The 23,398-nt window shown below is 42.3% G+C and overlaps 1 protein-coding gene across 1 annotated transcript in view; it reads left to right on the plus strand.

The window, feature by feature from the left end:
* The window catches only part of DNAH3 (dynein axonemal heavy chain 3), a 389,800-nt gene that overhangs the window by 338,722 nt on the left and 27,680 nt on the right, over positions 1-23,398 (plus strand). The window contains exons 51-52 of the mRNA XM_073543189.1: positions 13,262-13,460; positions 14,449-16,590. Coding sequence (XP_073399290.1) covers positions 13,262-13,460; positions 14,449-16,590 — 2,341 coding nt within the window. The remainder of the gene's footprint in view (positions 1-13,261; positions 13,461-14,448; positions 16,591-23,398) is intronic.

A 23,398-nucleotide genomic window follows, 5' to 3' on the forward strand; every position in this document is an offset into this window, starting at 1 on the left:
GGTGAGGAGGAGGCGGAACAGGGGGAATTGACCCTTAAGCAAGTATCGGAGCAGTTGATGCAGGCTATCTCGTTAACCATGACATCCCTGACAGAATTGAGGATGTCCATACGGAGGTGGGGAGACACCGTCAGGATATACAGGCCATGAGGGGGCGCATTACGGAGGTGGAGACAAGGGTGTCCAAGGTGGAAGATACCATTACACCCATGGAGGCTAAATTAGCGAAGGTGACGGGCTCCATGAATGCTTGGAAGCAGAAGGCTGATTTGGAAAATAGAATGCGCCGGAATAATATCCGTTTTGTTGGACTGCCTGAGCACTCGGAAGGTCAGCATCCTGAGCAGTTTCTGGAGGATTGGCTTAAGACCTCCTTGGGGGACGAATTCTCCTCAATGTTCGCTGTTGAAAGAGCTCACAGGGTCCCCACAAGACCCCTACCTCCGGAGGCCCCACCTCGGCCATTCCTGGCATGCCTGCTCAATTGCAAGGACAGAGATACAAATTTATGTCTCGCACACTTGAAAAGTCCTATCAAGTTCAACAATGCCGTCGTTTCCATCTTTCCGGATTTCTCCATGGAACTGCAGAAGCAACGGGCGCAGTTCATCGAGGTCAAGAAGCGACTCAGAGACAGGAACATCGTTTATTCAATGATATATCCGGCCCGGCTCCGGATTGTCCATGGAGGCTCCTCCGTATTTTTTACAGATCCGGCGAAGGTGACTGAGTGGCTACGGTCCCATAAGGGATCCCATGCGAAAGATTCCTAATGTGGCGGCTGTTACCTTGAATCCTCTCAATCAACGGTCTAATAGGAGCTCTCTCGGCGAGTTCCCAGATGCCAGCTAAACGGGACGCTGTATACAGTGATGGTATCCCCTTGTTTATCTTTTGATGAGGGCGTAAGACTGTATGCCTATGTTATTAGGTTCCTGTTTTGCTTTTGCTTTTTCTTTCTTAAAAGTTTTATTTTTTATAATTGTTTAGATGTAGGCTGCAGCCGACGCCAAATTCTGCTATCTGTGTGGGTTCTCTGCACCTGGTTCAGGCATCATCATGCATTATATCCAGATAGACGGGAATGGGTTCTGAGCTGATTTGTATGACCTGGAATATAAGAGGCATAAAAACCCCTTGGAAAAAAAATTAGTGTTCTCACAAATTAGACATTACCGTCCTCACGTCGTGGCTCTGGTTGAGACGCACCTGACCAGGGATACGGTTCGATGGGTACAGAAACCGTGGGTGCAATGGTTTATACATGCTTTTCATACCAGCTACTCAAGGGGAGTTTCACTGTTAATTCATAAGGATGTTCGGTGGGAGGTTAGGGAGGCCCTGAAAGTCCCCGAGGGACGATTTGTGTTTGTGCACGCACTGATTAATTCTCAGAAATATGTCATCCTTTGTATTTATAATCCCCCTCCAGCCAATGTATCAATTATTCGGAAGGCATTGAGCTTTGCTTTAAATTACCCAGACGCACATGTCATCTGTATGGGAGATTTCAATTTAGTCATGAACAACCATTTGGATAAATTGAGACTGGGTGATGGAGTACAGGGTGGGGTTTCCCCTCCGGGTACATCCAACTGTCACAATTCATGGCGGGTAGCGGGTGGTTGGATCTATGGAGGGTGCGCCATCCAGAGATAAGGGAGTATACTTGTCATTCCTCCACTAAGCGCTCTCTGTCTCGTATAGACAACATTTTTGGGTCTAGCAGTCTGGCGGCATGGGTGGATGATATCAAACATGGAAGTAGGGGGATTTCGGATCACAGTCCAGTTATTCTCAAGCTTAAATTTGGGTCATTGACTAATAGGATAGCATGGAGGTTGAACCCCTTTTGGCTGAAGTTGATAGCATCCCCTGATAGAACGATAGATCAGTTACGGTGCTTCGTCTCCTCCCATCCCGAACCCCGTAATATTAACCCCTTCCTGACATGAGACGTACTATCCCGTCCACGGTACCCGGGCCCGTATGACCGGGGACGGGATAGTACGTCTACCGCGATCAGCGGCGCCCACGTGGTGAGCGCCGCTGATCGCGGCCGGGTGTCAGCTGATTATCACAGCTGACACCCGGCACAATGTGTCAGGGGCGGTCACGGACCGCCCCCGACACGTTAACCCCTTGCACACCGCGATCAAACGCGATCGCGGTGTACCGGGAGTTAAAGGGAAGCATCGGCAGGGAGGGGGCTCCCTCCGTGCTTCCCTGAGCCCCCCACGGCAGCGCAATGTGCAGCGCTGCTGCGGGGGGCTCCTTTCCTCCAGGCCCCCGAATCCAAGATGGCGACGGGGGCCTTCGGGGGCCTGGGGAAGCTGGCTTCCTCAGTGCCTGCAAAGCGCAGGCATGAGGAAGCCTTGTGCACTGCCTGTGACAGATTGCTGATCTGTCACAGTGATCTGTGATGTGACAGATCAGCGATCTGTCACAGGACAGTGATGTCCCACCTGGGACAAGGTAATAAAGTAAAAAAAAATTAAAAAAAAAGTGTAAAAATAAATTTAAAAAAATCGCCAAATAAATTAGTAAAAAAAAAAAAAAATATTCCCCAATAAATTCATTTTTTTAAAATAATAAAAAAAAAAACAATAAATGTACACATATTAGGTATCGCCGCGTCCGTAACGACCTGCCCTATAAAACTGTCCCATTAGTTAACCCCTTTAGCGAACCCCTTAAAAAATAAAAATAAAAAACGAAGCAAAAAATAATGATTTATTATCATACCGCCAAACAAAAAGTGCAATAACGCGCGATCAAAAAGACGCATATAAATATCCATGGTACCGCTAAAAAGGTCATCTTGTCCCGCAAAAAACAAGCCGCCACACAGCATCATCAGCGAAAAAATAAAAAAGTTATAACTCGCAGAATAAAGCGATGCAAAAATAATTATTTTTTATATAAAATAGTTTTCATTGCATAAAACCGACAAAAACATAAAAAAACGACCTAAATGAGGTATCGCTGTAACAGTACTGACCCGAAGAATAAAACCGCTTTATCAATTTTACCGCACGCGGAACGGTGTAAACGCACCCCCCCCAAAAGAAATTCATGAAACGCTGGTTTTTGTTCATTCTGCGTCCCAAAAATTGGAATAAAAAGCGATCAAAAAATTTCACGTGCCCGAAAATGGTACCAATAAAAACGTCAACTCGTCCCGCAAAAAATAAGACCTCACATGACTCGGTGGGTCAAAATACGGAAAAATTATAGCTCTCAATATGTGGTGATGCAAAAACTATTTTTACAATAAAAAGCGTCTTTTAGCGTGCGACAGCCGCCAAACATAAAAACCGCCATAAATAGTAAATCAAACCCCCCGTTATCACCCCCTTAGTTAGGGAAAAATAATAAAATAAAAAAAATGTATTTATTTCCATTTTTCCATTAGTGTTAGGGCTAGGGTTAGGGCTAGGGGTGTGTTGGGGTAGGGTTAGGGTAGGGTTAGGGCTAGGGTTAGGGCTAGGGTTAGGGCTAGGGCTAGGGTTAGGGCTAGGGTTAGGGCTAGGGTTAGGGGCGTGTTGGGGTTCGGGTTGGAGTTAAAATTGGGGGTTTCCACTGTTTGGGCACATCAGGGGCTCTCCAAATGCAACATGGCGTCTGATCTCAATTCCAGCCAATTCTGAGTTGAAAAAGTCAAATGGTGCTCCTTCCCTTCCAAGCTCTGCTATGCGCCCAAACAGTGTTTTACCCCCTCATGTAGGGTATCAGCCTACTCAGGACAAATTGCAAAACAATTTTTGGGGTCCAATTTCTCCTGTTACCCTTAGGAAAATAAAAAATTGGGGGCAAAAATATCATTTTTGTGGAAAAAAATGATTTTTTTATTTTCACGTCCGAGTGTTATAAACTTCTGTGAAGCACTTGGGGGTTCAAAGTGCTCACCACACATCTAGATAAGTTCCGTGGGGGGTCTAGTGTCCAAAATGGGTTCACTTGTGGGGAGTTTCAATAGTTTAGGTACATCAGGGGCTCTCCAAACGCACATGACACCCGCAGACCATTCCATCAAAGTCTGCATTCCAAAACGTCACTGCTTCCCTTCCGAGCCCCGACGTGTGTCCATACAGTAGTTTTCTCCCACATATGGGGTGTCAGCGTACTCAGGACAAATTGGACAACAACTTTTGGGGTCCAATTTCTCCTGGTACCCTTGGGAAAATAAAAAAATGGTGACTAAAAGATCATGTTTGTGGAAAAAATACAAATTTTTTATTTTCACGCCCGGGCGTGGTAACTTCTGTGAAGCACTGGGGGGGTCAAAGTGCTCACCACACATCTAGATAAGTTCCTTGGGGGGTCTAGTTTACAAAATGGTGTCATTTGTGGGGGGTTTCCACTGTTTAGGTACATTAGGGGCTCTCCAAAGGCAACATGACACCCGCAGACCATTCCATCAAAGTCTGCATTCCAAAACGTCACTACTTCCCTTCCGAGCCCTGACGTGTGCCCATACAGTAGTTTTCTCCCACATATGGGGTATCAGCATACTCAGGACAAATTGGACAACAACTTTTGGGGTCCAATTTCTCCTGGTACCCTTGGGAAAATAAAAAAATGGTGACTAAAAGATCATGTTTGTGGAAAAAATACGAATTTTTTATTTTCACGCCCGGGCGTTGTAAACTTCTATGAAGCACTGGGGGGGTCAAAGTGCTCACCACACATCTAGATAAGTTCCTTGGGGGGTCTAGTTTACAAAATGGTGTCATTTGTGGGGGGTTTCCACTGTTTAGGTACATTAGGGGCTCTCCAAAGGCAACATGACACCCGCAGACCATTCCATCAAAGTCTGCATTCCAAAACGTCACTACTTCCCTTCCGAGCCCTGACGTGTGCCCATACAGTAGTTTTCTCCCACATATGGGGTATCAGCATACTCAGGACAAATTGGACAACATCTTTTGGGGTCCAATTTCTCCTGGTACCCTTGGGAAAATAAAAAAATGGTGACTAAAAGATCATGTTTGTGGAAAAAATACGAATTTTTTATTTTCACGCCCGGGCGTTGTAAACTTCTGTGAAGCACTGGGGGGGTCAAAGTGCTCACCACACATCTAGATAAGTTCCTTAGGGGGTCTAGTTTCCAAAATGGTGTCATTTGTGGTGGGGTTCCACTGTTTTGGTACATCAGGAGTTTTCCAAACGCGACATGGTGTCCGATCTCAATTCCAGCCAAAAACGTCAAATGGCGCTGCTTCCCTTCCGAGCTCTGCCATGCGCCCAAATAGTGGTTTACCCCCACATGTGGGGTATCAGCGTACTCAGGACAAATTGCACAATAACGTTTAGGGTCCTGTTACCCTTGGAAAAATAAGAATTGAGGGTGAAAAGATCATTTTTGTGGAAAAAATATGATTTTTTAATTGTATGGCTTTATGTTATAAACTTCTGTGAAGCCCATGGGGGTTCAAAGTTCTCACCACACATCTAGATAAGTTCCTTAGGGGGTCTAGTTTCCAAAATGGTGTCATTTGTGGGGGGTTTCCACTGTTTAGGTACATCAGGGGTTTTCCAAACGCGACATGGTGTCCGATCTCAATTCCAGCCAAAAACGTCAAATGGCGCTGCTTCCCTTCCGAGCTCTGCCATGCGCCCAAATAGTGGTTTACCCCCACATGTGGGGTATCAGCGTACTCAGGACAAATTGCACAATAACTTTTAGGGTCCTGTTACCCTTGGAAAAATAAGAATTGAGGGTGAAAAGATCATTTTTGTTGAAAAAATATGATTTTTTAATTGTATGGCTTTATGTTATAAACTTCTGTGAAGCCCATGGGGGTTCAAAGTTCTCACCACACATCTAGATAAGTTCCTTAGGGGGTCTAGTTTCCAAAATGGTGTCATTTGTGGGGGGTTTCCACTGTTTTGGTACATCAGGGGTTTTCCAAACGCGACATGGTGTCCGATCTCAATTCCAGCCAAAAACGTCAAATGGCGCTGCTTCCCTTCCGAGCTCTGCCATGCGCCCAAATAGTGGTTTACCCCCACATGTGGGGTATCAGCGTACTCAGGACAAATTGCACAATAACTTTTAGGGTCCTGTTACCCTTGGGAAAATAAAAATTGGGGTGAAAAGATCATTTTTGTGGAAAAAATATGATTTTTTAATTGTACCGCTGTACGTTATAAACTTCTGTAAAGCCCTTGTGGGTTCAAAGTTCTCACCACATATCTAGATAAGTTCCTTGGGGGGTCTAGTTTCCAAAATGGGGTCACTTGTAGGGGGTTTCCACTGTTTAGGTACATCAGGGACTCTCCAAACGTGACATGGCGTCCAATCTGAATTCCAGCCAATTTTGCATTGAAAAAGTCAAACGGCGCTCCTTCCATTCTGAGCTCTGCCATGCGCCGAAACAGTCGTTCCCCCCCACATATCAGGTATCTGCGTACTCAGGACAAATTGCACAATAACTTTTGCAGTTCAATTTCTCCTGTTACCCTTGGTAAAATAAAAAAAATTGAACCTGAAGTATTTTTTTTATGAAAAAAAGTTAGATGTTCATTTTTTTTTAAATATTCAAAAAAATTCCTGTGACGCACCTAAAGGGTTAATAAACTTCTTGAATGTGGTTTTGAGCACCTTAAGGGGTGCAGTTTTTAGAATGGTGTCACTTTTGGGTATTTTCTATCATATAGACCCCTCAAAGTGGCTTCAAATGTGATGTGGTCCTAAAAATAAAATGGTGTTGTAAAAATGAGAAATCGCTGGTCAACTTTTAACCCTTATAACTTCCTAACAAAAAAAAATTTTGGTTCCAAAATTGTGCTGATGTAAAGTAAACATGTGGGAAATGTTAGTTATCAAGTTTTTTGTGTGCCGTATCTCTGTGATTTAAGGGCATAAAAATTCAAAGTTGGAAAATTGCGAAATTTTCAAAATTTTCGCCAAATTTCCGTTTTTCTCACAAATAAACGCAAGTTATTTGAATGAAATTTTACCACTAACATGAAGTACAATATGTCACGAGAAAACAGTGTCAGAATCACCGGGATCCATGGAAGCGTTCGAGAGTTATGACCTCATAAAGGTACAGTGGTCAGAATTGTAAAAATTGGCCCGGTCATGAACGTGCAAACCACCCTTGGGGGTGAAGGGGTTAATGTATTCTGGGATGCTGTTAAAGCCTATTTACGGGGTTGTTTATCGTCTACAATTTCTCATATTAAGCAAGTGACATCGAAAGAGGATGGTGAGATGGAGCGACGTCTGAAAGCCTCAGAGGCAGCCTATATATTGGATCAAACTAACAGTAATAGGGTAGAACGGCTGACCGCTCAAAGGCTATATGCACAATACACAGACACTAAAACGAAACGTAAATTATTCTTTGCCCGGCAGACTTATTTTGAAATGGGGAATCAGGCGAGTAAATTTTTGGCCTATTTAGTGCGACAGCATAATGCTACTAACACAATTCTACAGATTCGTGACTCAGATGGTTCTCTGGTCTCCTCAACTGAAGAGATACTAAAATTTTTTTCTGACTATTATGGTTCATTGTACAGTTCTAAGACTGATGGGGATGGCCTGGAGTGTTTAAATTATTTGTCAGATATAGAATTTCCTAAACTAAGTCCTTCCCAACGGGCCTTTATGGATGCAGAGTTTACTCTGGAGGAGGTAGAGGATGCCATAAAAGACATGGCCTCCGGGAAGGCCCCTGGGCCGGATGGATTCCCTGTGGAGTTATATAGGAAATATCAGAATATACTGGCGCCCCTTTTGTTGACAGTGTTTCGTGGGATTTGGGAGGGGGGATGCATGCCGGAGACCTTTTACGAGGCCAATATAATAGTTCTTAAAAAGGAGGGGAAAGACCCTTTAGATTGTGGATCTTATAGGCCTATATCACTAGTAAATGTGGATTATAAAATCTTTACAAAAATTTTAGCCAAATGAGTAAATTCAGTCATATTAGATCTTGTACACCCTGACCAGACGGGTTTTATGCCGGGCAAGAGCACTTCCATAAATATCAGACGAGTCCAGTCAGTGGTCCAATATAGCGCTTTGGAACCAGATAATGAATGGGCATTGGCATCGCTGGATGGCCTTTGACTCTCTTGAATGGCCTTTTCTCTGTGCATGTTTGCAGAGGTATGGATTTGGTGAAAGATTCCAAAAATGGGTTAATGTTATATACATGAAGCCCAAGGCCCGGGTCATCGTAAATAACTCCATATCTGAATCATTTTCACTGCATAGAGGAACTCGTCAGGGGTGTCCCCTTTCCCCGGCCCTTTTTGCTCTTGCTATTGAGGCGCTGGCAATACGTATAAGATCTTCCCCTAACATTGCTGGTATAGAAATAGCGGATCGGATAGATACCATAGGCCTATACGCTGATGATATGGTGATATTTATGGACAAAACTGAAGAGACCCTGGCAAGAGTGATCACTACCATAAATAAATTCAGTAAATATTCCGGCTTGTATATAAATTGGGAGAAATCTGCTTTGATGCCTCTTTCCCACGCTCCAATGCCACGACTTGAGACTCTCTCCTTACTGCCCATTGTAACTAGTTTTAAATATTTGGGTGTTCATATCTCTCAAGGTAGTAAATATGATCTGCATCTCAATATACAACCATTGCTGGAGATGGTCAGGGGTAAATTCGATATTTGGGGTAAACTTCCACTGTCTGTAGCCGGACGTATTAATTTAATCAAAATGATATTACTCCTTAAGCTTAGCTACTTTCTTCAACATAGTGCGGTGGTGGTGCCCAAATCCTTTTTTGCTAATTTAAATTCCCAAACTACGTCCTTTATTTGGGGGAAAGCCAGGCCTAAACTTAAACTAACCACTTTACAGAGGCCCAAGAGGGGAGGGGGGGCAGCATTACCCGATTTCTTTTTATATTATCTAGCTGGACAGGCCAGGGCCATAAATACATGGATGCTTGGAGGTCATCTCCCGAATTCTGAGAGTCATCTACTTCATGCTGCAGGGATTGGTTGCCCACTGGGTTTTTTGGAAATGAGGAAAATAAATGTCTCGAGACTGTTACCTTTGCTTCGTCTGGCACAATCGATATGGAGACAGATTAAGGGGGTGGTTAGATTTGGGGATATTAAAACTGAAATGCCCCTATGGCATAATGACTACCTCCCGGTGCTACTTAAACATCCATCTGCTGAGTTTTGGGCTCTGTATAGTGTCTCTACGATAGGTGATCTGTATGACCATGGAACATTGGTGTCCTTTGAGCAATCACAAGTTAATCGTGGAGTCCCGAGATCCTAGTTTTTTCGTTATCTGCAACTAAGATCAGCCTTTAAATCACACATGAGATGTATGGGTATAGATAATGCCATTTCGTCTCTACCTCTGATAGTGATTCTTAAATCACAGGGCCCTCAAGGTCTCATCTCCTCTCTATACACATATATGCTGTCAGTGGGGACAGAAAAAGCTTTAGATTCCATTAAAAAGAAATGGGAGAGCCTCATCCCGGATACACAGGGTGAGGAATGGGAAGAAATCCTGGAGTCCACAACCTGGGTGTCTCCGTCTGCCAATAGGATGATACAACTGTATATTATTAATCAATCATATTTGACTCCAATTCGACTCTTTAGGATGGGCCGATACCCGTCATCAGAATGTTTGAGATGTCATTCAATAGATGCAGACGTTATTCATATGATCTGGTGATGTCCTGTTGTTGTGCAATACTGGAGGGGGGTGCCGTCTTTATTAACATCCTTAGTACAAGCCCCTGTTCCCCTTGAACCATTGACTTGTCTGTTTGGAGTGTGGGATGAGGAGGCCTGGGGTCATTATGTGGGGATTTTTCTACGGGAAACACTGTTCATGGCACGGAAGATACTAGCATTACGGTGGATGGGGAATTCACCTCCTTCTCTGGGGTCCTGGATCACTCTGGTAAACTCGATTATCCCATATGAACGTACGCTGTATCAAAATAGAGGGTGCCTGGGCAAATTTCAACAGCTTTGGGAGAGGTGGAACTCCTCTCACCTCACTTTGCAGGGCAGGGATGTCGCACAGTAAACCGTTTATTATATAGAAGTCGGCTGTGGAACTGTTAACGTTTTGGTAGATGTAGGTAGATTTAGAAGCTAGGCAGGTTTTTTTGTTACTGGCACAATAACACAATACTACTGTGATTCAATTGATATTATATCTGCTTTATTTACACACAAATGATGCACATATTATGTCTCACGTTTTCATGTTACCTGAGCATATATATACTATGTATCATGTTTAACATTTTGTACTGAATGTGTGTATTATATAACTGCTAATAGTTTAATAAACGAATTTAAAAAAAAAAAACATTTCTAGAATTCGACCTTTTCTTACTTTTGAGTCTACAAAAACTGTTACTGTTTCTCTTATTCATTCTCGTCTGGACTATTGTAACTCTCTTATAATCGGCCTCCCTCTAACCAAACTCTCCCCCCTCCAATCTGCCTTGAATGCTGCAGCCAGGATCATATTCCTCACCAATCGTTACACCGATGCCTCTACCTTGTGCCAGTCATTACACTGGCTACTCATCCACTCCAGAATTCAGTATAAACTTATTACCCTCACCCACAAAGCCCTCCATGGCTCAGCACCACCCTACATCTCCTCCCTTGTTTAAGTATACCACCCTACCTGCGCCCTCCGTTCTGCTGATGACGTGAGTATAGCATCCTCAATAATCAGAACCTCCCACTCCCGTCTCCAAGACTTTACACGTGCTGCGCCAATTCTTTGGAATGCATTTCCCAGGTCAATACGATTAGTCCCCAATCCCCACAATTTTAAGCGTGCCCTGAAAACGCATTTATTCAGACTGGCCTATCGCCTCAACATATTAACCTAATCTATCCCTGTGTGGCACAGCCAAAAGTTTTACCATAACCAGGTTCTCCGCATCATGTTCCCACATGCTTTATGCATCTATTAGCCCTCTGTGTCTGTACTGTTACACACATAACATTATGGCTGGTCCATACAATCAGGGCAACTGTTACCACCCACCTTTCGTGTCTCCCTTTTTTTCCTCATAGATTGTAAGCTTGCGAGCAGGGCCCTCATTCCTCTTGGTATCTGTTATGATCTATGTGATTATTCTTATGCTGTAATGTCTATTGTCTGTACAAATCCCCTCCGAAATGTAAAGTGCTGTGGAATATGTTGGCGCTATAGAGATAAAATGTATTATTATTATATTATATGGCTGACATCATACAGCCACAGTTTGGGCAGCTCAGGTTCCCTTTAAAGAGGCACTATGAGTGTTACCAGTTCGTAGGCACTAGTTTGGGGGGCGCTTATGGCTATCGCTAGTGTAAAAAGCACTAGAGTATGGCTGTCACTAATTTAGAGGACACAGTAGCTGGGAATGTTATGGTGTTTGACCTATCAGACTACACAAAGTTTTTTTGTAGTCTGTTACCATAGAGACACACAGATCTGAATAGAAGCTGTAGACACAAAACGGTATGTTTTAATTAAGATTATTGCTTTGTTTCATTTTATAAAATGGATCCATAAAAATAGGGCTGATAATGTTACTTTTTCAAAAGTAAGAACTATATATGTTTTAAATACAGAGAGAAACTTTAGTGAGACACACGTATAAGAATACGACATCTTCCCCTGCAGCATTGGTCTCTGAGGTCAATGTTCAGGATAATATTTTATCACTTCAAATATGAGGACATTTTAAAACTTAGGTTATGTTCTTGCTAATGGCTTAGTCGCATTTACCTTGAGGCTAATGATGGACTAATTCCGTGGAGGAGGATATGGGTGAAATCAGTCGGCGGCAGCAGCAGCCGCGGCGCGGAAAGGTTCTTCCTTCCCTATTGCTGAGCTGTTAGCGCTGTAGATATTCCAGAGTTATTTAGGTCAGCTTAGCATACAGAAGTATAATATTCCTTAAGAAGCAGAAGATTCTGAGTTTCCTGTACATTTTTATTTTTTTATCATGGCTCCCATGGGTTTTCTATACCTGTTTATTCCTTTCGGTACATATTACCATACCAATCAACGATAAGCCTCTGTTCTTGCTGCTATAAATGATGTTTGTAGTTACCGACACTGGTTGTAGAGTAGATAGAACAGGAAATCATTCGCCGCAGCATGACGGGAACTAGCTTTCTTCATTTATTTGGATGAACATCTTGGGATCCCCTTTCTGGCTTCGTGTCCTCTTCTTAAACGGAACCTGTCAGCAGGTTCTTGTACCATAAATCAAACACATTTGTGTGAGTTCATTGTAATTAAGATTAAATTTACATCTTCTATTTAGTAAACCTTGCTTTCATTCTAAAATAATCACTTAGCCAATATTTATGCAACTGAGGCGCAAGTTCAAGGAGCTTGGCCTTGTACTTAGAATCATAGAATGTTAGAGTTAGAAGGGACATTCAGGGTCATCACATCCAACCCAGGATTCAGTAAATCATATCATACAGATGTCTGTTCAGCCACTCTTTGAAGACTTCCATTGAAGGAGAACTCACCACCTCTCGTGGCAGCCTGTTCCACACATTGATCATCCTCACTGTCAAAAAGTTTTTTTCTAATATGTAATTTGTATCTTCTCCCTCTCAGTTTCATCCCATTGCGTCTCGCGTTTCCATGTGCAAATGAAAATAAGGATGATCCCTTTACACTGTGACATCCCGAAAGATAATTGTAGACGGCTATTAAGTCTCCTCTCAGCCTTCTTTTTTGCAAGCTAAACATTCCCAGATCCTTTAACCATTCCTCATAGGACATAGTTTGCAATCCGCTCACGATCCTGGTAGCTCTCTGTCCTTTTTTCATCTTTCCAAGCACACTGACAGATCACTGTTCTCTAAGTAACCTGCCTCCTCAGTCTTAAATCTTTCACAGGCGCCATTATTCTCCACACCAGTCGTCATCTCAGAGGGGGCAACACATGAGCAGGTGTATAGGAATTTCCTGCTGTCACTCCTCACCAGGAGTGATGGTGCCTGCCTAATATTTCACTCTGATACTATTTAATTCAGTACACATCCTATTGACAAGGGGATGGTAATTCCCCATTTATTAATGTATGCAATCATTTCAAGGAGGGGTAATCATTTTTACTGAAATAGACATGGCTTTTTTTTAAATTACTGTATATCATGGAATAGTTTGACTGCTGGAGTGAAGACGCCTTTACTGATATTTTGTACATTTACAAAATTTCTTTTCATTGTGTTTCATTTTAGTTTTATTGATTCTTGCAGGATGAATGTGAAGGTGATCTAGCAGAGGCCATGCCAGCTCTGGAGGCAGCAATATCAGCTCTTAACACTCTGAACCAGTCTGACATCACTCTGGTCAAATCTATGCAGAATCCCCCGGCTCCTGTTAAACTGGTTATGGAGAGCATCTGTGTGATGAAAGGCATAAGACCGGACAGGAAGCCTGACCCTGGAGGAACAGGTGAGAGGACAATGCATGTACCATAAAGTATAGTCATCAACTGGAGAAGTACTCAAGCAGGCAACCCACTGATTCACATTTTTCATACCTACAAACCCAATAATGATAGGGATTTGTGTTAATAAACAAAATAGAATTGTGAAGAATACAGCAAACCAGGGAAGTAGGGAAAAAATAAATATATATAGAGGGGGGAAAAAGTATTTAGTCAGCCACCAATTGTGCAAGTTCTCCCACTTAAAAAGATGAGAGAGGCCTGTAATTGACATCATGGGTAGACCACAACTATGAGAGACAGAATGAGAAAACAAATCCAGAAAATCATCTTGTCTGATTTGGTAAGATTTATTTTGCAAATTATGGTGGAAAATAAGTATTTGGTCATTAACAAAAGTTCACCTCAATATTTTGTTATATATCCTTTGTTGGCAATAACAGAGGTCAAATGTTTCCTGTAAGTCTTCACAAGGTTGGCACACACTGTTGGTGGTATGTTGGCCCATTCCTCCATGCAGATCTCCTCTAGAGCAGTGTTGTTTTGGGCCTGTCGCTGGGCAACACGGACTTTCAAATCCCTCCAAAGGTTTTCTATGGGGTTGAGATCTGGAGACTGGCTAGGCCACTCCAGGACCTTTATATGCTTCTTACAAAGCCACTCCTTCATTGCCCTGGCGGTGTGTTGGAGATGATTGTTTTTAGGATTTTTCCTAGATTTAGCTTATAAAATCTGCAGCAAAATCCACAAAAAGAATGGCAGTTTTGCCGATTTAAAATCCGCACTGCAGATCAATTTCCACGTGGACATTTTTCATGTGGTGTTGGGATGAGATTTTTTAAAATATCATCCACGTTCCTGGTACTGTGCTCCCACCTGCAGATCTGGCAGAAAATCAACAGCATATCCACTCCATGCACTTGTAGTTGAGTATGTATATTTTACTGTATGAAGATCCCTTCACATGTTGATTGGTTTTTTTTTTTTCACCAGGTAAAATGGTGGAAGACTTCTGGGGTCCATCTAAAAAAGTTCTTGGAGATTTGAAGTTTCTAGACAGTTTAAAAGCATTTGATAAGGATAATATTAATGCCGCAATTATGAAAAGAATCCGAGAGAAATTCATCAACAATGAGGACTTCCAACCTTCTGTGATTAAGAACGTGTCTTCCGCTTGTGAAGGTTTGTGTAAGTGGGTCAGAGCCATGGAAGTGTATGATCGTGTTGCAAAAGTGGTCGCTCCAAAACGTGAACGTCTAAAAGAAGCAGAGGCGAAATTAGCAGTCCAAATGAAGGAGCTGAACACAAAGCGAGCAGAGCTAAAAGCCGTGGAAGACCGCTTACAAGCTCTGAATGATGACCTGCAAGCTATGAATGCAAAGAAGGCAGAACTGGAGAAGAATATAGAGCTATGTTCACAGAAGCTTGTACGTGCAGAGAAACTTATCAGTGGCCTCGGCGGAGAGAAAGATAGATGGACAGAAGCTGCTCGATTGTTAGGGTCAAAGTATACAAATCTCACCGGTGATGTCCTTTTGTCTTCCGGTACTGTCGCCTACCTTGGGGCCTTCACAGTAGACTACCGGCAACAATGCCAAAGTAGATGGCTTGTATTATGCAAAGAAAAGAAAATCCCAAGCTCAAATGACTTCAGCTTAAGTACCACCCTTGGAGACCCAGTCAAAATCCGTGCCTGGCAAATTGCTGGTCTACCGGTTGATTCATTCTCAATAGATAACGGTATAATTGTATCAAATTCCAGGCGATGGTCTTTGATGATCGACCCTCAAGGACAGGCCAACAAGTGGATTAAGAATATGGAAAAAAACAGCAAACTTTCGGTTATCAAGTTGTCAGACTCGAACTATACAAGAAGTTTAGAAAATGCTATACAGTTTGGTAACCCAGTCTTGATTGAAAATATCGGAGAAGAAATAGATGCCATCTTGGAGCCACTATTACTAAAACAAACATTTAAGCAACAAGGGGTTGAATATATTCGACTTGGTGAAAATATTATAGAGTATTCCAAAGATTTTAGAATGTATATGACTACTCGGTTAAGAAATCCTCATTATCTCCCAGAAGTGGCGGTAAAGGTTTGTCTTCTGAATTTCATGATCACGCCATTGGGTCTTCAAGACCAGCTTCTTGGCATAGTAGCAGCAAAGGAGAAGCCAGAACTAGAGGATAAAAAGAACCAACTCATTATTGAAAGTGCCGCCAACAAGAAGCAGCTGAAAGAAATTGAAGATAAAATTTTAGAAGTTCTGTCCTCTTCAAAAGGAAACATCTTAGAAGATGAAACCGCCATTAAAGTATTATCTTCTTCCAAACTTCTGTCTGAAGAAATTTCAGAGAAGCAGCAGATCGCCACTGCAACTGAGAAGGAAATTGATGACACCCGAATGGGATACAAGCCGGTGGCTATTCATTCATCCATTGCATTTTTCTGCATTTCTGATTTGGCGAACATTGAGCCAATGTACCAATATTCCCTCACCTGGTTCATTAACCTCTATGTACACTCCCTCGCCCATAGTGAGAAAAGCGATGACCTTCAGACCAGAATATCAAATATAATACATCATTTTACTAAAAGCACCTACAACAATGTGTGTCGGTCTTTGTTTGAAAAGGACAAGCTCTTGTTTTCTCTTCTTCTAACCATAGGAATTATGAAAGGAGCAAATAAAATAGATGATGAAATCTGGCGCTTCCTCCTGACTGGTGGAGTAGCTCTGGACAACCCTTACTCTAATCCTGCCCCCGAGTGGCTCTCAGATAAATCTTGGTCTGAAATTGTACGTGCTTCCAACCTCCAACCACTCGACGGCTTTATGGAACATGTTCAAAACAATATTTCAAAATGGAAGAGGCTCTATGACTCCATAAGACCCCAGGGTGAAACCTTTCCAGATGACTGGCAAAAATTAACAGGAATGAATCGCATGGTTATTCTCAGATGTCTTCGCCCTGACAAAATGGTCCCTGCAGTTCAAGAATTCATAACAGAAAATATGGGCAAGACGTATATCGAGCCTCCAACGTTTGACCTTGCGGGAAGTTACAATGATTCCAACTGTTGTGCACCATTGATTTTTGTGCTTTCTCCAGGAGCCGACCCTATGGCAGGTAAAATTTCTTCACAATCTGCTATCTTAGCTCATTTACTACATCTTACTTAGTTCAGGGGTGGGTAACATTTTTTTCTGCCAAGGGCCATATGGATACTTAAAGCATCCTTTGGGGGGGCATAGGAATTGTGAGTTAACTCCACCCAGAAAGTAAGTCTTGACGCTGGCACTGGCGTCAGGATGTAATCTTTTATTACACGCGCCTCAGTAGTGAACACTGCGTGTGTGTGGTCACAGAGTAAAAAGAAATTAAAAGGCTGATGGCCATCAAAACACCGCTGCTGGCCCATGCACTGTGGTCCTAAGAAATCTGCCTGGGGGCCGGTGAAAAGGTAATTGCGGGCTGTAAGTGACCCTCGAGCCTGAGGTTCCCAACCCCTGTCTTAGTTGAACAAAAAAGTAACATATATCTTTTCTAATGCTTCATACGGTTATCTGAATCCACCAATTTGGGAAAGACTATCCGACAGTCCACTCCAACTGTTGGACAGTCCACTAAGTATTGGCACAACAAAGTTGTCTCCTAAATGTAAGACTTGATGGAAGAAAGTATCTAGCATTTTGGATTTTAACCTGCCCTTTGTTTTCTTCTCATGGGAGATGGACTGTTGCCAGAGGAGTCTGTCTTTGGCTTATCTCTCTATGAAAGGGATTAGTCAACCATAGCATAAATTAGTATCTATTCACTCCTATCATTGACAGTGAGCCATTTTCATGTCCATAACTCACTGAACACAGGACAAAAAAATGTAAAGGGGTCACTATGTGACTGCAGACTTGTGAATCCTCTCAGCACGCAGTGCGCACTGTCAGGATTCTCCAGTGTTGGGAATAATTTCCATACATACGGTCAAGTGCTAACTAGAAGTGTGCAGCCTCGCTCAAAACAAATGAATTAAGTGAGGCTGGACACGTCTAGTTGGAATGTGGTTACATAACCACCTGCTCCCAGCGCTAGCACGGGAGAATCCTGACAGCGTGTACTGTGAGGAATCACAAGACTTGTGCACTAAACCTGGAAAACTCTTTTAAACTGAAAAGAGAATCTGTTACCGTTTTTTTTTTTTTGTTCCCCGATTGGAGAGCTCAATAAAAATTTCTGCAGTCACGTTTTGTGACTGCAGATTGTGCACATCGCATACCGTTAAGATTCAAAACTGTCCAGATTCCCCTATATTTCTGCGGGGACTCATGTGACGCCAGGGAGGCAATTTGTCAGATACTCACTAGCAACTTTTCCTGCTTTTCTCAATGTTGTATGAGAAGCTAGTTGACAAATGACCGCAACTCTGCAAAGCCCAGTCTTGTGAATGTCTGCACGACCTGGAAATAGAGGAGAGTCCTGACAGTGTGCAGTGTGCACATTGTCAAGATTCAACAATTAGTGGTCACATAAGGTGACTGAAGAAATTTTTGTGAGCCCAGAAAACCCATTTATGTACTGCAAAATGAAGGCTCGGATAAAAGGGATCTGCAAAGTTTTTCGGTATCATACGGTATATCATAGATTCAATGTTAGTTTTTTTTGCAGTCATAAAAACATGAAAGATTAATGGCAGAAAAAGAACTCCAAGTCTCTTTTTTTAAAATTATTTTTCCAGTAAAACTATAATTTGTTTTCTTTAGATATTTTTTGTTATCTGCTAATCCCTACCCATCTGTTAAAGATATTCATGGTGATAAAAGTATTTTCACATGTTCAGTTTGTATAGCAGGATGTGCTGTTTTACATCTTGCTACCACCTACCCTGGATCACAGCACAATCTGCCGTATATACCACTGTGCTTCCGATTATTAACGGGTGGTTTGTTCGGGTTGACATTTTGTTGCATAATAGTTGTTTACAAAAAAAAAAATACCAATTTACGATTAGTCAATTTTTTATGCCCAGTGTCTTGTGCATGAATTCCTGGAACGGAAAGGTAGGTGAAACAAGAAGTTAATAGAAATGTTGTTCCATTATTGCTACACAAATTAGATGCGCGCTTCCATTCACATTACAGAGGACTGTGCTGCCCTTGTTTTGCTTGTACAACAAGCAGGTTGTCATTGCATGGAGGCCTTTCAGATATCCCAGAGCGTAAATCCCTGTAATCCTGTAATTAATATTTGCATTGTTCATTAGAAGTACACATATCTGAAGAAAACCTACGCTATTTGTAGACCAGGGTTTCATATGAAGAAATGATTTAAAGACTGTCGCCAGCTGTTTGCTACCCATCTGAGAACAGCATAAAGTAGCAGCAGAGATCCTGATTCCAATCAATGTTTTATCTGCAGCTCTGCTAGTCTTCTCAGTGATGAGCTCCTGCTGTGTAGTCCTCAAAGTTCATGAGCTCTAGCTAGCTCCATACCCCAACACTGATTGGCAGATTTGTGCCTATGCACAGTAGAATCATAGAATCATAGAATCGTAGAGTTGGAAGGGACCTCCTGGGCCATCTGGTCCAACCCCCTGCTCAAAGCAGGATTCGCTAAATCATCCCAGTCAGATGTCTGTCCAGCCTCTGTTTGAAGACTTCCATTGAAGGAGAACTCACCACTTCTCGTGGCAGCCTGTTCCACTCATTGATCACTCTAACTGTCAAAAAGTTTTTTCTAATATCTAATCTGTGTCTCCTCCCATTCAGCTTCATCCCATTGCTTCTAGTCTTTCCTTGTGCAAATGAGAATAAAGTTGATCCTTCTACAATGTGACAGCCCTTTAGATATTTGTAGACAGCTATTAAGTCTCCTCTCAGTCTTCTCTTTTGCAAACTAAACATTCCCAAATCCTGCAACCTTTCCTCATAAGACAGGGTTTGCAGACCGGTCACCATTCTGGTCGCTCTTTTCTGAACTTGCTCCAGTTTGTTGATGTCTTTTTTAAAATGTGGTGCCCAAAACTGGACACAATATTCCAGATGAGGTCTGACCAAAGAGGAGTAGAGGGAAATAATGACTTCACGTGATCTAGACTGTATGCTTCTGTTAATACATCCTAGAATTGCATTTGCCTTTTTTGCTGCTGTATCACACTGTTGACTCATATTCAGTCTGTGATCTATTAGTATACCCAAGTCTTTTTCACATGTGCTGTCACTTAGCCCTATTCCTCCCATTCTATATATGCTTTTTCCATTTTTATTGCCCAGATGTAGTACTTTGCATTTCTCCCTGTTAAAAACCATTCTGTTGGTTGCTGCCCACTTCTCCAGTTTATTTAAATCTTTTTGAATCCTCTCTCTCTCTTCTCTAGTATTAGCTATCCCTCCTAGCTTTGTGTCATCAGCAAATTTAATCAGTTTACCCTCAATGCCTTCATCTAAATCATTGATAAAGATGTTGAACAATACAGGGCCCAGGACAGAGCCCTGTGGTACCCCACTTGAGACATTCTTCCAACTGGATGTGCAGCCATTTACGACCACTCTTTGGGTCCGATCACTAAGCCAGTTATGAATCCACCTAACAGTTGCCTTGTCCATTCCATACTTAATCATTTTTTCAATAAGGATTGTATGAGAGACTTTGTCAAATGCTTTGCTGAAGTCAAGATATACTATATCTACAGCATTTCCTTGATCCACCCAATCAGTGATACCGTCATAGAAGGAAATTAAGTTAGTCTGACATGACTTATTAGTTACAAACCCATGCTGACTCTGTTTAATCACTTCATTCTTATCCAGGTATTGACATACATGTTGTTTAATAATTTGTTCAAAGATCTTTCCTGGTATAGAAGTCAGACTCACCGGCCTATAGTTACCTGGGTCCACCTTCTTCCCCTTTTTGAAGATAGGAACAACATTTGCTCTTCTCCAGTCTTCTGGCACTTCTCCTGTTCTCCAAGAATTTTCAAAGATTATAGAGAGGGGTTCAAAAATTTCTTCTGCTATCTCCTTCAGTACTCTGGGGTGTAATTCATCTGGACCTGGAGACTTGAATTCATTTAGGCTAGCTAAGTGTTTCCTCACTATCTTTCTGTTTATAGATATCCTGGATTCTTCTATTCCCTTAATAGGACAGTGAATAACAGTTGATGTTACATTTCCTTTCTGAGAGAAAACAGATGCAAAATAGGAATTTAAAAGTTCAGCCTTCTCAACATCCTGTCTTACCATTGCATCATTTTCATCCTGTAAAAATCCTATAGCATCTTTGACTTTTCTTTTACTTTTGACATATCCCCAAAATCCTTTATTATTGCTTTTGACATCTCTTGCAAGCCTCAATTCATTTTCAGCTTTAGCTAATCTGATTTGTGCCCTGCAGGTTCTGCAGACAGCATTATATTCTTCTTTAGATATGCCTCCCTCTTTCCATTTTATAAACATTTTTTTCTTCCTTTTTAGCATGTGCTTAAGTTCTGTGTTCATCCATCCTGGTTTCATTAACTGCTTCCTATTCTTCCCTCTTTTCGGAATTGTTACCAACTGTGCTTTGAGAATTTCATTTTTCAAGATTTCCCATCCTTCCTGGACATTTTTGTCTTTAAGGATATCCAGCCATTGGATCCCTCCAATTCTCTTTCTGAATCCCTTAAAATCTGCCTTTCTGAAATCTAACCTTGACGTCTGAGTCTTCACAGGTCTTCCGCCTCTAGTTATCCAAAATTCTAAAATAGCATGGTCGCTACCTCCTAGGGTCCCAGCCACTTTTACCTCCTCAACCATTTCCTCCCTGTTTATAAGGATTAGATCCAAGGTAGCAGTTCCCCTTGTTTTCTCCCTTACCTTTTGGAAGATAAAGTTGTCAGCAAGAGAGGATAAGAATTTCCTTGACCTGTTAGTTTTGCCTGAGAGAGATTCCCAACAAATGTCTGGATAGTTGAAATCTCCCATGACAACTATATAAGTATAAGCAAAAAGCTGACAGTCAACAGTGTGGGCGGAGTTAGACAAATCATTTATCGTGAGGACTAGCAGAGCTGCAGTAGATAAAAGATTAAACTACAGTAAGAAGCCCAGTAAAATACCTAATGCTGGAATCTGGATCTCTGTCCTTATTTTATACTGACCTCAGATTGGATGGCATAGACTTAGGCTATAGGGCATTTTTTATTCTTTCTATCAATACAATCAAGACGAACCTGTCAAGTGATTCATGCTGCCCAAACAGTGGCTACACAATAGCAACCATGTATAGTGTTCTCTGAAATGCTCTCTCGTTTCAGAGAAAAATTTACTTTGAAGATCCAGAGGTGGGCCATAGCCAGAGACTTTACTAGTCCAGCATAGTCCCCGTCCGGCTTCTCCCAGCGCTGCTAGAGGTGATTCACAGCTCTCTCCTTATGTATATGCAAAGGAAAGACCTGTCAATCACCTGCAGTTGTGCAAGGAAGAGCTGGTCGGGGAAGGTGCTGGACTGGTCTTGTCTCCGGCTGTGATCCACAGCTGAAGATTACTTCCTTGCAGCCAGGCTATTATTCATGCTGCATGCAGATTGGGCAGTATGAATCGCCTGACAAGTTCCCTTTAAGTAATGTTGCCCAACTGGCAGTACCCATGTGCCAGGTGCACTACTGTCGGAAGAAGGCAAGTTTGTATTTTCTTCCTTCCTCACCAGGATAATGATCAGTACATGACTGTGCTCAGTGCTCCTGTAGGTTGAGAGTTATTCCATGGAGTGCTGCTCTGTTTTTCCACTCTGTTATGGGGGGCACTCTGGTGGTTAACCTTCCCATCTTCACAACTTGTGTCATGTGTAGACTAATGTATGTGAGTTTTCTTCACTATTATGGGGGGGCACTGTCATTTATTTCCGATCTCCTCAACTTGTGTCATGTGTATATTTTTGTATGAGAGTTGCCTGTATCCAAAAGGTGTGTTGTCTGTACGTTATGTGCTATGCTTATTATGTGCTTTTATATGCTTGCATTCTGTGTTCCTCACTGAATGTAATGATTGGCTCAAAACTGACGTCACTTGCGAAGGTGGCTCTGGTCTTTGCTTTTCCTGTATGCCTGGTATTCTTCTTACAATGCAGTGCGCTCTCTTGCCGACTCATTACTTCTAACAGAGCTGGCAAGAAAGCGCACTGTCACTGTGCATATTGCACAGTGACAAGAATGTATTGAGCATAAGTCAGAATTGACAACTGACGCATGATCAATAGATTAGGGCCTAGCCCAGCCCCTGAAACAGACGTCACCGATGATGCATCGTTTCCGAGAGGGGGCAGAGGCTGTGACAGTGACTGCAGCCTTTGCCCCTGATGATGTTTCGTTTGAGTATCTGTTATGATTGAGTCACCGTAGGAGGCAAAAACAGAAATGCTAGCTAAGTCCAGAAAACCAGAGAAGTTGGCAACTATCAGATTGCAGACCCCTGAACCTATCAACACAACTAGCAGTAGTCGTGGGGGGTTCCTACGTTGACCTAGACCCCTCGATCACAGCCGGAGAGATACATAGGCCTAAAGAAGGAAAGGGGAAATCTAACTGCCCCAGAGCAGACCCCAAAGCAATAGGCAGCCCCCCACATATAATGACGGTGAAGCAAGATGAAAACACTTACACAGACAGAAAGACAGGCTGAGCAAAGACGGGGCCCAAAACTACCTAGATAGGAACGGATAGGAAGGCTGCTGTCTGCAATCTGCCAAAACCCTATCAGAGACCAAAGCCAACAAGCTGATATAAAAATGGCCCTGAAGCAACTAAGCTTCAAAAACTAAATCAGCACTCAGGTACTTTCAGAAGACAGAGCTGACGGAACACTGCACACTCCAGCAGGGAGTGGCAGAATCCAAAAAGCAAGAAAAACAAAAACAAATCTTAAATGCAAAAAGGCAAAACAGAAAACTTAGCTTTAGGAGAGCA

The sequence above is a fragment of the Dendrobates tinctorius genome, unplaced genomic scaffold (genome assembly GCF_039654945.1).
Source record: "Dendrobates tinctorius isolate UK_male_01 unplaced genomic scaffold, ASM3965494v1 ptg000129l, whole genome shotgun sequence".
Classification (NCBI taxonomy): Eukaryota; Metazoa; Chordata; class Amphibia; order Anura; family Dendrobatidae; genus Dendrobates; species Dendrobates tinctorius.